At 31.1% G+C, this 15396-nt stretch overlaps 1 protein-coding gene across 1 annotated transcript; it reads right to left on the reverse strand.

The window, feature by feature from the left end:
- Positions 1-8240: 8240 nt before the first annotated feature.
- LOC127711772 (toll-like receptor 8) lies at positions 8241-15257 on the reverse strand. Its single transcript, XM_052217895.1, has one exon. It carries the CDS (start codon positions 15179-15181, stop codon positions 12929-12931), a length of 2253 nt encoding a protein of 750 aa, XP_052073855.1. The 5' UTR covers positions 15182-15257; the 3' UTR covers positions 8241-12928.
- Positions 15258-15396: the final 139 nt, after the last annotated feature.

A 15396-nucleotide genomic window follows, 5' to 3' on the forward strand; every position in this document is an offset into this window, starting at 1 on the left:
TATGGTGCTTCAACAGAGAAAATATCTCTTAACGAAAAGAAACTTTCTCATCGACATTATATGTTTATACGGAAAGACTGATATTTGGTGCGTCAACCGGGAAAGTGTCTCCATACATTGTGAGACTAAGCTCGTCAACAGCGTAAAACTTTCCAACGTTGTGGGACTAGGTGCGTCAACAGCGTATATATCTTAACGCGAAGTAAGACTTGGTGCATAAACCTAACTAGTATCTCAAGTTGATGTGATTCAAAATGCATCAATAGATTTTATTATAAGATATTGAATGCGACCAATTGCACCAATAATTTCAGTATATTTAATTGGAGTGAGGCCAGGTGCATCAATAGAGTAAGTTACGCCAAACAGAGGGAGGCTAAGTACACCACCAGATAAAAAATATCGAATGTGAGTGAGTGAATGTGTCATGACGTGTTGTCAGATACTCGGAATCTTTTGATTTTCAATCCTGTAAATATGTTTGCTCGCCAACCCCTACTTTTTTGTTGACAGAAACATAAAATTCAAGAAGATTTTTAAAAAGTTTTATAAAATCATTGTTCTTCTTAGATAGCTTTTGAAAGAAAAAAGATACAATTGTTAAATGTATGAAAAATCTAGAGACCATTAATTCCCTCAAAATTTTCGGTGGCTTATATCTCAAGAACAACGGATCTTTAATTTGTATCTGCTATTTTAGTTCCTTCATATATATGTAAAAAACGTATTATCATGAAACAGAGTATCAAACCTCTTTAAAAAAATACAACAGATACCAAAGTGATATTCAAACCCATAAGTCGAAAGAAACTGACAATGCAATTGAAAAAACGAAAAACAACGAAGAGACTAACATCAATACATGAATAGTTATACAATGTTATATTTATTGACATATTTATACAAAAAACAAAAGTCTTTACAGTTACTGCGTGTAGTGCCTTGTCCTACAAAAGAATTCATATTATAATGGTAAGATTTTCATAAATTATTAAACAGTGTTAAGAATAGAATGCACTTAATATTGTAAATCAACACTTTATACATACCAGTTATACTTTAAACATATTGTCCATTTGAAATTCAAAGATGTGTGTGAAAATAGGAGTATACAGTTAAATATCTTAAGATAAAGTTAACCAACCGAAGCAGACAAATTCTTTGACGAGAAAAGGCGTCAGAAATATAAACTAAAACACATGTGTCATAGTTTCTTCCGTTAAGGTATAAAAGGGAAAAAAATAACGTTAAAAACCAATCTTCTTGTGACATTTCGATCTCTAGAACTATTTTCTCGGAACTAATGGAAATAATAAAAAAGGAAAAAAAATAACCAAAACTTGATCAAACAAAAATTCAGGTAAATTTAAAAGAAAACATGCAACGCATATTACAAATGAAATCTTCAGTTAATTTATACATACGAATTGTATATAGAGCTCTCAATTAAGATTAAACTGTACCTTAGAAAAACGGTTTTTTTCCTGTCTTGCATTGTATTCTATTTTATTAGACAATTTTTTATTTAATATACGATCAATTTTTTAACATGATTATTCGTGTCACAAATTCTAAACGTGAAGAGTATAATTAGTAAATTCTAAGTTCCTGTGTGATAATGATTTATATTCACGCTATGAACAAGACTTGAAAACTCCTGGTTGATTTCCTTCCTTTAGTTTTCAACCGTTTTGAAAGAAATAAAAATTCCTTAAAAACATATCTGTGATCTCAACAAAATATCAATACAAAGATAGAGATACGAAAAAGAAAAAAAAAAAAAAAACTTCCCGAACAGCTTTATAATTACCAAGTATCGACTTTATAAAGATTAATAGATTCACAAAAGAGGAAAAGTTGACAACGGAAGAGAAAATCAACTGCTGTATCTGTCTAAATAGTTAAATTTTACAAATTTGAAATTAACATGATTAAGTCTAAAACAAAATTTTAGTTTTTTTTTCTGACATTAAGATTCATTTAAAAATATTCACAGAAATTTCTTACATAACTGTTTGTCTGCCAAACGTTTTTCTCTGACGGAAGGCATACGCGGTAAATAATTCTAAATATGATCAGCCAAATGTAATTGTGACATGACCAACTTACAGATTATACCACGCTTCAGTAAAATTGATATATGGAAGACTCGAAAACATATACCATCCAAGATTGTATATAAAAATTAGTTATCATAATACCATACAAATCATGAGACCAGTTATGCAATAATCCAACACTAAATAAGTATAAATAGTGTACATAGATTGAGAGGTAACACCACCACAATCAATAAACAAAATACAAATAAATAAACAAAAACAAATACAAATTTTAAAATTACATTCAGGTTAGAACAATAAAAAATATCATAACATTTTACATTGGTGATAACAGTAGCATATGGTATAAACGACTGTGGCAAAAGGTTTTCATTGTCATAAAACGGAAATTTATCTGCCCTCTCTGCTTTCAAAACTCAATGATTTCAATTATACATGTATATCAAAATGTTACAAAAAAGTAGTAACGTCATTGTGTGATATTCAGAACATACAAATTCAGATGAATACAACATATGATCAGTACAGAAACCCGTTTTACCCCCCCCCCCCCCCCCCCAAAAAAAAAAAAATCATTACAAAACATAAACTAAACAATTATGTCGAACAGAGATGATACATAAAAGGATTTGATCTTCGAATACGGAGATAGACAAACAATCAATATGAAGAAGCTACAAAAGCTATCTGTTTCTACAAATGTTTATTAATACCAATGAAAGTCACCACATAAAATACATTATACCGAGTTATAATGGTACCAAATGCAAAAGTTCTATTCCCTTTTGAAGTTTTGTGACAATGTTTGTTTAATCTTAACAGCATCATTTTTATCATTGTTAAATTGAAGAAATGTTAGGTTGCTCTGTCTCTGGGCATTATTGTAACGCTAAACGTTGATTTCTAAAATATGATTAAAGAATATGACAGAGTACTTGATAAAACGAAAATAGATATTTGGAATATAATAGTGTTTCTAGCAATATCTAGTATTTGAAAGAGTCACAATGAAACCTATTAAATGTAAGAAAGGTCACTGTTCAACATGATCCCTAAATAAATAAAAAGGCACTTATTTGGAAGCAACAACCTTGACCGCTTGTCTAAAACGTTGTAGGTTTTTAATAGATATAAGAAGATGTGGTATGAGTGCCAATGAGACAACTCTCCATCCAAGTCAAAATTTATAAAAGTAAACCATTATAGGTCACAGTACGGTCTTCAACACGGAGCCTTGGCTCACACCGAACAGTAAGCTATAAAGGGCACCAAAAAATTACTAGTGTAAAACCATTCAACTTGTATTTTTTTCATATAAAGTCCATATGAATATCCATATATTTACAGAAAATCACTTGTACCTTTGTATGATTGTTATCGGTAAAACAAAAAGGCACTCATTCAAATAAGTGTTCTATCTCATATTTTTACAAACACTTTACTTAATATATCTTTTTATATTTATATTACATATATTAGTTTACCAATTTTTAACAATCATTTATCCTGGAGACAAATTAAAATATCAGAAAAATTCATAATTTTATATTTTTGATTACACGAGAAACGATTTGATCTTTAATTGAATTAAAATGAAGGAAGACAACAAAATGAGTATGATATAAATATTTTAGATGATAATTCCCACGGGTAAAATGATAAGAACCCACAAAGTCCATAATGTTCATTGTGTGTAGAATATCAATTAGAAATAGAAACAAGTCTTTACGTACAATGTAAAATGCCGGAATAAATTTGTTCAAGCGTTTGATATATTCCTATTAAAATGAATATGCAACAAAAGTTGAGAACAATCCGTCAATGTAGGACTGAATAGTGCTTTTGTAATCATGGTGTTAAAAAATTAAAGATGTTGTTCATATAAAAAAATATATTTATAACACCAATCAGAGGCAGGGAAAATTAAACTATTTATGCAACCTTATAATATAATCAGTTAACATGATGGTTCGATTTGATAATTAGCTAGCGGAACCGTATAAACTGAAACGCCGTATTGTTAAGATTTCATCCACAAAATTAACGTAGATGGTTTGAAAGTTGATAAAACTGAAATTTAAAATGAAAATGGGTAGTTTCAACCTAGTACAATAATGCACTTGCATTTAATTACTCTTCTTATTTCAAAATCACAGATCGATTGTTATCTGACTTGTAGATGACTTATGTATATGTAAGAGAATGATGATCTTTCTCGTGATGAGAAAGTACGAGTGTTAACGAGGACTTATCATTTAAGGAATGGCTGTAATATTGTTTCTGTATATGAAGAAATAACATCATTAACATAGTGCACATTGAATAATCCGCGTAGGGGGATATTTTGAAGTGTGAACCACATTCTTAATAATATTTTGAATAGACAAAAAACATATTACAGTCATTCCTTATAATCTAATTGTAAATTCCATTTTAAGCCGTCTATGACCTGATAGACAAAACACTGTCAGCCAATCAGCAGATGCGTTACATCCAAAATTAAATTTTTAAGAAAGGAATAATCTTTCTCTTACAAACTTAAAATATTGTAAAGTGATGTTTTTTTTCAAGAATTTGTTCTATTGTCAATGCAATGATTATAATTAACGTCTGTGTAACTTGTCCGGCTTCCATAATTTGTATTTCTTTGTGTATACATCATTGAAGACTTCGTAATAGCCAATTTGTCGTACCATGCTCCCGAGCGAGATGTTTTCCGATTTCTCTCTGCAGTTTGTTGATTATAATTGGGGCTTATAAATTACCGTACGAGTCCTGTGTCTGTCTAAGCGATTCAAGTCCTCTGAATAAACTCTCCATTTTGTCGTAAAAAATTCTCAGGCTTACGAGGTCATTTCGGGATGGCGTAATATCAAGTAGCGCTTGTATGTGTGCTTGTGTAATTTTGTGAGTCTATCCAAATCTCTCTATCAGAACATTTACAACTTCGGCATAATTAGCGTTAGTTAGAGAAAATGCGGCAATTGTCTGAGCGGCTTCGTTTTCTAATTGGACCTTCAAATAATTAAACCTTTGAACAGCTGTCAATGTTGGGTTGAAATGAACTGCTGATTCGTAAGAATCCCAAAAGCTTGGCCATTCTAAGATATTGCCATTAGATGTCGGTAATGTTAATTTTGGCAAACGATGATTGCTAGATATAGCGGACAGGACAGCAACGCTTGACGTAGGAATTGATGTGGCAATTTGACTTGTCTTCGAGCGGCATCACTTGACTGTGGCAATGACGGGACAACATTATTTGTTTGTAATATTTCGGGTGAAGTAGTAGGGATTAACGGTGGACTGTCTACATTTAAAACTTTATAAGATAAAGTAGATGTTTGATTGGAAAAAGGTTGTGATGTTTTATCTATGAATATCCTAAAATGTCTCAGTTTAGTAACAAAATTTGTAGTTTACTCATCTGTGTCTACGATTTTCGTCTCTATATTCTCTGTTTCCAACGCTTTCACAATTTGTTCATTCAGTGTGTCGAGTAACTTTTTCTTTTGTTGTAAGTTTTCATATGTGGCTAACAGCTCCTCTCTGTTGAATTCAGAACTTTCTTTTGCTTCGGCAAATTTTCATAAAAGTCTGGTAATGGCACTGCGAATGTCCGTTCTAATCGATATAAGCTTCGGTAACTCCATTAGTCACGGCGCCATAAATGTGGGGACGATTTCTTATTATCTCACTCTAATAAAATAAACAACAGCTTTGCAGTTTGACGTTTACTAGTTTCTAACAAAAGATAAGGTGACGTCGCCGTTGTGACGTCGAACTTGGATACAATGGTACTTCGAGATCGACGATGCCGGTCCTGCGGTCTTCTCGACATTTATCTCCAAACAGATTGAGACTGGGTGTATCAATGGGTAAAGTATTTCCAAACAGATTGAGACTGGGTGTATCAATGGGTAAAGTATTTCCAAACAGATTGAGACTGCGTGTATCAATGGGTAAAGTATCTCCAAACGGAAAGAGTCAATTAGGTGTACATGTATTAATATAATGAGTATTTAAAAACAGAATGGGAATAGGTGTATCAGTAGAATGTGTATCTCCAAACAGGGTGAAACTAGGTGGCCTTCGGCTGTTGTCTGCTCTATGGTCGGGTTGTTGTCTCTTTGACACATTCCCCATTTCTATTCTCAATTTTATATCAATAGAATGAGTGGCTCCAAACAGAATGAGATAAGGGGTATATTTAGAATAAGTATCTCAAAAGAGAATGATATTTGGTGTATCATTATAATGAGTATCTCCGAACAAAATGAAACTAGGGACATCAACAGAATACGTATTTACAAACAGAATGAGACAAGGGACATCGACAGAATAAGTATCTCACAACATAATGAGACCAGGGACATCAACATAATAAGTATCTTCAAACAGAATGAGACTAATTATATCCATAAAATAAGTATATCTAAACAGAATGAGGTAAGGGACATTAACAGAATAAATATCTTCAAACAGAAGGAGACTAAATGTATCAGAAGAATAAGTTTGTTACTTGATACACAGGAAGCGAGGGGAATCAAGATTGTCAGTTTCTCTTGGCATCAAAACATAAAGTAGTTCCAAATAGAGTAAGACTGAGTCAGTGTGATAATAACTGCACTTGTACTGTGATTATTGTAAGATGTAGGGAATCGTGGTTCATCAACTGAAAAAGCATTTTAAAATAGATTGAGACTAGATGAATAGTCAGTATCCCCAAACAAAGAGCGAATAGGTTCAGAAACAGGGTTATCATATCCGAACTGAGTAAGACAAAATGTATCAACAGTGCAAAACTCTCTGAACGGATCAGAGTAAGACTTGCTGAACTAAGAGCCTTTCACAAAACCGAGATTCGTCAACAGAGTAATTTTACTTTTGTGCTAAACAGAGTGAAACTACGGGCCTCAATCGTCTAAGTTTCAATTAAGTAATCAACAAATTGAGTATCTCCAAATATAGAGTTAGATTAGGTATATTAACATGATTAACATAGTTATTATCTGCAAATTGATTAAGACAAGGTGCATGAACAGTGTTAGTATCTCAAAACGGAGTGTCCTTTGGTGCATTCACATAATAATAATAATCTCCAGAGGGACTTAACAGAGTTAGTCTATTGTTCAAACGCTGAGAGGCTAAATGATAATGATGTAAAACAGGGTGAACCTGGAGGAAGATACCTAATAAATATCACCAAACGGAGAGATAACTTATGCATTAACAGGGTACGTGTCTTCGAAAGGGTTAACAGTTTCATTAAATAAATACATTCGTCGCAATAATATATGGTGCTTCAACAGAGAAAATATCTCTTAACGAAAAGAAAATTTCTCATCGACATAATATGTTTATACGGTAAGACTGATATTTGGTGCGTCAACCGGGAAAGTGTCTCCGTAGATTGTGAGACTAAGCTCGTCAACAGCGTAAAACTTTCCAACGTTGTGGGACTCGAGCGTCAGCAGCGTATATATCTTAAAACGAAGTAAGACTTGGTGCATCAACCTAGCAAGTATCTCAAGTTGATGTGGTTAAAAATGCATCAAAAGATTTTATTATAAGATACATTGAATGCAACCAGCTGCACCAATAGATTCAGTATCTTAAATTGGAGTGAGGCCAGGTGCATCAACAGAGTAATTTACTCCAAACAGAGGGAGACTAAGTACACCACCAGATAAAAAATATCGAATGAGAGTGAGTGAATGTGTCATGACGTTTTGTCAGATACTCGGAATCTTTTGATTTTCAATGTTGTAAACATGTTTGCTCGCCAACTCCTACTTTTTTGTTGATAGAAACATAAAATTCAAGAAGATTTTTAAAAAGTTTTATAAAATCATTGTTCTTCTTAGATAGCTTTTGAAAGAAAAAAAGATACAATTGTTAAATGTAAGAAAAATCTAGAGACCATCAATTCCCTCAAAGTATTCAGTGGCTTATATCTCAAAAACAACGGACCTTTAATTTTTTATCTGCCTTTTTTAGTTCCTTTATATATATATGTAAAAAAGTGTTATCATGAAGCAGAGTAGCAAACCTCTTCAAAGAGACACAACAGATACTAAAGTGATATTCAAACCCATAAGTCGAAAGAAACTGACAATGCAATTGGAAAAAAAAACCCGAGAAATAACGAAGAGACAAACATTAATACATGAAAAGTAATAAAATGTAATATTTATTGACATATTTATACAAAAACCAAAAGTCTCTACAGTTACTGCGTGTAGTGTCTTTTTCTACAATTTATATTATAATGGTAAGATTTTCATGAATTATTAAACAGTGTTAAGAATAAAATGCACTTGATATTGTAAATCAACTCATCATAGATACCAGACGCGCAATGTTAGAAATATTTTAAACATATTGTCCATTTGAAATTCAAAGATGTGTGTGAAAATAGGAGTATACAGCTATATATCTTAAAATAAAGTTAACCAACCGAAGCAGACAATTTTTTGACGAGAAGGCGTCAGAAATTTAAAGTAACACACATGTATCATGGTTTCTTTAGTTAAGGTTTCAAAGGAAAAAACAAAATAACGTTAAAACCAATCTTCTTGTGACAGTTTGATCTCTAGAACTATTTGCTCGGAACTACATGTAATGGAAAAAAAAGGAAAAAAATTACCAAAACTTGATCAAACAAAAATTCAAGTAAATTTAAAAGAAAACATGCAATGCATATTACAAATGGAATCTTTATATGATTTATACATAAGAATTTTATATAGAGCTCTCAATTGAGATAAAACTGTACTTTAGAATAACGTTTTTTTTCTGTCTTGTATTGTATTGTATTTTATTATTTAATATACGATCCATTTTTGACATGATTATTCGTGCCACAAATTCTAAACGTGATGAGTACAATTACTAAATTCTTAGTTCCTGTGTGATAATGATATATATTCACGCTATGAACAAGACTTTAAATATCCTGGTTAATTTCCTTCCTTTAGTTTTAAAACGTTTTGAAAGAAATAAAAATTCCTTAAAATCATATCTGTGATCTCAACAAAATATCAATACAAAGATATAGATAAGAAAAAAGAAACAACTTCCCGAACAGCTTTATAATTACCAAGAATCGACTTTATACAGATTACTAGATTCACAAAAGAGGAAAATTTGACAACGGAAGAGAAAATCAACTGCTGTATCTGTCTAAATAGTTAAAGTTTACCAATATGACATTAAGTCTAAAACAAAATTTGACATTAAGATTTATTTAAAATTATTCACACACATTTCTTACATAACTGTTTGTCTGCCAAACTTTTTTCTCTGACGTAAGGCATACGAGATAAAAAATTCCAAATATGATCAGCCAAATGTAATTGTGACATGACCAACTTACAGATGATACCACGCTTCAGCAAAATTGATACATGGAAGACTCGAAAACATATACCATTCAAGATTGTATATAACAATTATGTATCATAATACCATACAAATCATGAGACTAGTTATGCAATAATCCAACACTTAATAAGTATTAATAGTGTACATAGATTGAGAAGTAACACCGCCACCATCAATAAACATAATATAAACAAACCAACAAATACAAATTTTAAATTACATTCAGGTTAGAACAATAAAAAATATCAAATCATTTTATATTGGTGATAACAGTAGCTTAGGCATACGCGGTAAATAATTCTAAATATGATCAGCCAAATGTAATTGTGACATGACCTACTTACAGATGATACCTCGCTTCAGCAATATTGATACATGAAAGACTCGAAAACATATACCATTCAAGGTTTTTGTATAAAAATTATTCATCATAATACCATACAAATCATGAGACCAATTATGCAATAATCCAACACTAAATAAATATAAATAGTGTACATAGATTGAGAAGTAACACCGCCACCATAAAAAAACACAATAAAAAAACATAAATACAAATTTTAAATTACATTCAGATAAGAACAATAAAAGATATCATAACATTTTACATTGGTGATAACAGTAGCTTAGGGAATGAACGACTCTGCCAAAAGGTTTTCATTGTCATAAAACGGAAAGTTATCTGCCCTCTCTGCTTTTAAAACTTCAATGATTTCAATTATATATCGTATATCAAAATGTTACAAAAAAAGTAGTAACGTCACGGTGTGATATTCAGAACATTTGCAGCACATACAAATTCAGATGAATACCACATATGATAAGAACAGAAAACCTTTTTACCCCCAAAAAAATAAATCATTTATAATCATTACAGTATATAAACTAAAAATATATGTCGTACAGAGATAGTACATGAAAGAATTTGAACTTTGAATATAGATATAGACACACAATTATCTTGAAGAAGCTATAAAAGCTATCCGTTGCTACAAATGTTAAGCAATTACAATGAAAAGCACTGCATAAAATACATCATACCAAGTTATAATGGCACCAAAAGCAAAAGTCCTATGCCCCATTTAAGTTTTGGGACAATTTTGTTCTATTTTAACAGCATTGATCATTGTTATCATTGTTAAAAATTCAAAAGATCATTGAAGAACGAGTAGGTAGCTATGTCTCTATGCATTATTGTAACTCTTAACGTTGATGTCCACAATATGATTAATGGATCTAATAGAGACCTTGCAAAAACGATAATAAATATTGGGAATATAATTGTGTTTCCAACAGTATATAATATTTGAGTAACAATGCAACCTCTGTAATATACATTAAAAAAAAGGTTTAAAGGAGTTTATCAAAATTATCGCTAAAGAAATATAAAAAGGCACTTATTTTGAAGTGACAACCTTGACCGCTTGTGTCAAAAGCTGTTTATTAAACTTGTCTTTTCACTTAAAGTCCATATGAATATGCATATCACATGTACCTTTGTATGATTGTTATCGGTAAAACAAAACGGCACTCATTCAAATCAGTGTTCTATTTCATATTTCTTTACAAACACTTTACTTAACATATCTTTTTATATTTATATTACATATATTAGTTTACCAATTTTTAACAATCATTTAACCTGGAGACTAATAAAAATATCAGAATAATTCATACTTTGATGTTTTTGCTTACACGAGAAACGATTTGATCTTTAATTGAATTAAAATGAAATAAAACAACAGAATGAGTATGATATAAATAATTTAGATGATAATGCTGAAGGGTAAAATGATAACAACTCACAAAGTTCATCATATTCATTGTGTGTATAATATGAATTTGAAATAGAAACAGGCTTTTACGTACAATGTTAAATGCCGGAATTAAGTTGTTCAAGCATTTGATATATTCTTAGTAAAATTGATATGTAGCAAAAGTTGAGAACCATCTGTCAACACCGTGAGACTGATTAGTGTTTCTTTACTGTACAGTTAAAAAAATTCCAGATGTTTGTCATATAAAAATATATTTATAACACCAATCATAGGCAAATAAAATCAAACTTTGAATGCAATCCTTATCATTTAATCACCTAACCTAACCAATAGTATACCACAAGATGGTTTGATTTGTTGATCAGCAAGCGAAACCGTATAAATTGAAACGTCTTATTTTTAAGATCGCATTAGCAAATTAAATTTAGATGGTTTGAAAGTTTATAAAATTGAAATTTGAAATGAAAATGGGTAGTTTTAACCTAGTACAATAATGCACAAACATTCAATTACTCTTCTTAGTTCAAAATCATAGATCGGTTGTTATCTGACTTGTATATGACTTGTGTATATGTAATAGAATGATGATCTCTCTCGTGATGATTAAGTACGAGCATTAAAGAGTACTTATCATTAAGAAAGGGATAATCATTCTCTTACAAACTTAAAATATGGTAAAGTGCTCAAGGCTCAAATGATCTCTTGATTGGTTTTATTCATGAATTTGTTCCATTGTTAGTGCAATGTTTATAATTAATCGATGACTCCTTTCTTATGTGTTTTACTTATATATTAGTCTAAGTGATGTGAAGACGTACAAATGTACTTTTAGTTTGGGAAATTCTAACAAAATGTGTTTTAGACTTAAGTTGACACAACGGTACAATGGAATGGTAGAAATTGTATGAGTTTCTCAATTGTGAGTATGAGTGTGAATTGTCTTTTTGTTTATTTGCTGCAAAAAACAGATACAACACTATAGCGCATTCTAAAACCAATTGTATTTCAGCATCTTACATCAAATGCTACTTAATTAACTTAAATTTAACAATTAAAAGAAAACGTTTTTGAAGATTGAAAAGATACATTTGATGTTTGATCTCATGTATGTACCGGTATATTTGAAATTGCTATTCCTTCTTACTGCGGATACAGTAATTGGATTTTTGGTAAGCGTATTGGCTAAAGATTAAGGTTAAATTTAATAGAAGAAGTGATTTTTATTTTCTTTCGTCTTTTACATTGCTTTGATGTTAGCTATTTTTATTTTGGAATTTTAAAGTTCTAAAAATATTCACCTAATAACCTAAATGATACCAAATATATTGCACACGTAAACTTCGAACATATTTTCTAAACTGAACTTTTAACAATAATCCTGTCAATTTGATGAATGTGCATCTGGCAGTTGTGACTCATTTCTATAAGTTCTTTTTTTTTTAAACTGTAAATAGGTTAAAATAATATTCTTATACCTTAATTAAAACATGTTTACATTCATTCTTCATACTTAATGAACACCAAATTTTACAGTTTGATTGGTCGAGAGCACTTTGCTATATTCTATTTTATATATACACATACTAATACTCGATCATCTTGTTCTTCATAGAAAAAGGTGATTAACTTTAATTTTCCATGTACAAAAACTGTAAAGATAACTGTAAAAAGTGAATATTTGAAAACCGATTGATACCGACATCAAGTTTGTAAATAAATCGCAGCTGTATCCAGACTGTTTTGAAACCGATGATATCTAAATCCATAACTCGGAGAAGAAAGTCCTAGCAAAGAATTTAATGACGACCACATATCCTTTCTATAGTTAGAAAAATCAATACAAGTACTAGCTCTCATAAAAGCTTGTATATACCTGTTAGAAACATCACGATTATATAGAAAGTCATAATTTATGATAATAACATTTTTCAAAAAATCTTCTCGATAATTCAACCAGGCATATTTCCACTCACAAGAAATCCAAGCTTTCGTGCTTTCACGTTCTAAATGATGTAGGTCGCTTAGAAGAACGAGAATGCTTTTAGATTTCGATACGGTATCAATTATTTCTTCTTCGCGTGGTCTACCAGGTTGGCAATCGCGATACGGTAGAAAAGATTTAAGTCCCCTTTCGTTCAGATGCGGTAAAAGCTCATTCGATATCCAATTACGAAGTCCATCGTCTTCTTCATTGCAAGATATGTAGACATCATATTGAAAAAAGGTTCTAGAAACTGGCCTGCTAAGTTTTCTTAAAAAGCGTCGCCATACAATATAAATTTCAATATAGAAGTTATAGCCCGTAAATGCGAATATCACGACAAGGCTAACTATGATTCCAATACATAAGTTGAACCATTTAAGATGATAATATTCTGTACAACCTAGCTCGCTTTTTGTAATCTGAGTAATAGATTTGTAACCAGTGTTGGTCTTACAGAATATCCATGTGTTATTATAGCAAGGCATTGTTGATGACGGTAGCCAACTCTGGAACCAAAGATCGTTACATGTACAAACAATATCTAGTCGTCCTAACTGAACATTGCAAGGCCGTAAGTTTCTTAGGGACATATCAATACTTGTTATCGGGTTATGTTTCATATTAATCATCGTGGTACTTTTTAGCTGAGACACAACAAATTCCGAAATACTTTCGATATTGTTTCCTTCAAGATTGATTTCTTTTATTCGGGAGGTGTAATTCTTTGTTCTTTCAAACTGGTTATCTAGATCAGAAATTAAATTCTTAGAAAAGTCTAAAGCTAAGTTCTGGTATTCTGGTAAAACTAACGGAAATTTTTTCGACGATAATTTCGTACGGCAATTGACAACAGTTTTGTCCTGACTTGGTTGATAGAAGCAATGACATTTGTGAGGACATCTTGCAGACATTGAAATGTTGCAGATAAGTAAATCTGGATAGTGCTGGAAGTTTTTAATAATTTTATTCTTAAACTGTGGTGGGCTGTTACATTTGAAGTTGACATGACTTGCATATAAAATGTAAGAACTAATAGTAGCCTGCGATACAAATGGATAGAATTTGCAATCGCATATCCAGTTGTTATACTGAAAGTCGAAACTGTAAAATTGCATTTTTCCAAATAATTTCAAATCATGAAAACCGATTTTTTCAAAGTTGAAAAAATGGCTAAAATTGTTATATGTGAAGTCGAGATATCCCCCACGGCCGAAATCTTGTTCTGGTTGAAATGAAAAGTTTGAGGGATTTGTTATTTCGTTCAGAGCATTATGAGAAAAGTTAACAGTGCAGAAGTATATTTGTCTCGTCCAAACCATGTTTGTGACGTCGATTTCTGTCATATTGTTATACGATAGATCAAAATGAAACATACTACCCTCCATATATAGGAAAAACTTCGGTTCCAATTCGGTGATTTGGTTGAAAGAAACATCAACTCTTCTGAGATGTTTAAATTCATGGAATACTTCAGCATTCAAAGATTGTATTTTGTTTCCCGCCAAAAGTAATGTATCTAGTAGAGACAAGCATGTGATATTTCGGATATCTATAATTTGATTGAATGACAAGTCGATGTAGACAATTGTATTAAAATTGCAGACTGAAATTGGAACGGCAGTGAGGTTTCCGTAAGTGTAGATCAAGTTATAGAAATGAACATCATGGTCTTTAACTTTCAATTCAATATCATTTTTGACAAACGAGACATCAAAATGTCCAACATAAGTATCATTTAGTTTTCCATTTACATTTCCTTCAACTATCCATAATGATTCAGCCGTACATGTACAACATTCCATACTATTTTCAAATCTCATTTCGTTGAGGAATTCTTGGGTTTCGCATTCTTTAGGACAACGTAAATCCGATCTATTGAACATCAATTTAAGTTGTTCGTCTAAAGATTCACTGAAAGAACCATTACTACATAATATCACAATCAAAAACGGAATGCACAATTCTGACATTTTCCAATAAATGAATTTACCTAAATACTGTATGCTGCTAACTGCAAGAAATTTAAAATCATTTCTTCTACCTTGACTAAATCAAACACATATCTTATTTCAACACAAAGAAAAAATAACATAGATCAATTCATGATTTCAATTTTGTATGCTGTTAGCTGGCAAAAATTCAAAATTAATTCTTATTATCGTTTAAATCAAATACATATCTTATT

The sequence above is a fragment of the Mytilus californianus genome, unplaced genomic scaffold, assembly GCF_021869535.1.
Source record: "Mytilus californianus isolate M0D057914Y unplaced genomic scaffold, xbMytCali1.0.p SCAF_8, whole genome shotgun sequence".
NCBI lineage: Eukaryota > Metazoa > Mollusca > Bivalvia > Mytilida > Mytilidae > Mytilus > Mytilus californianus.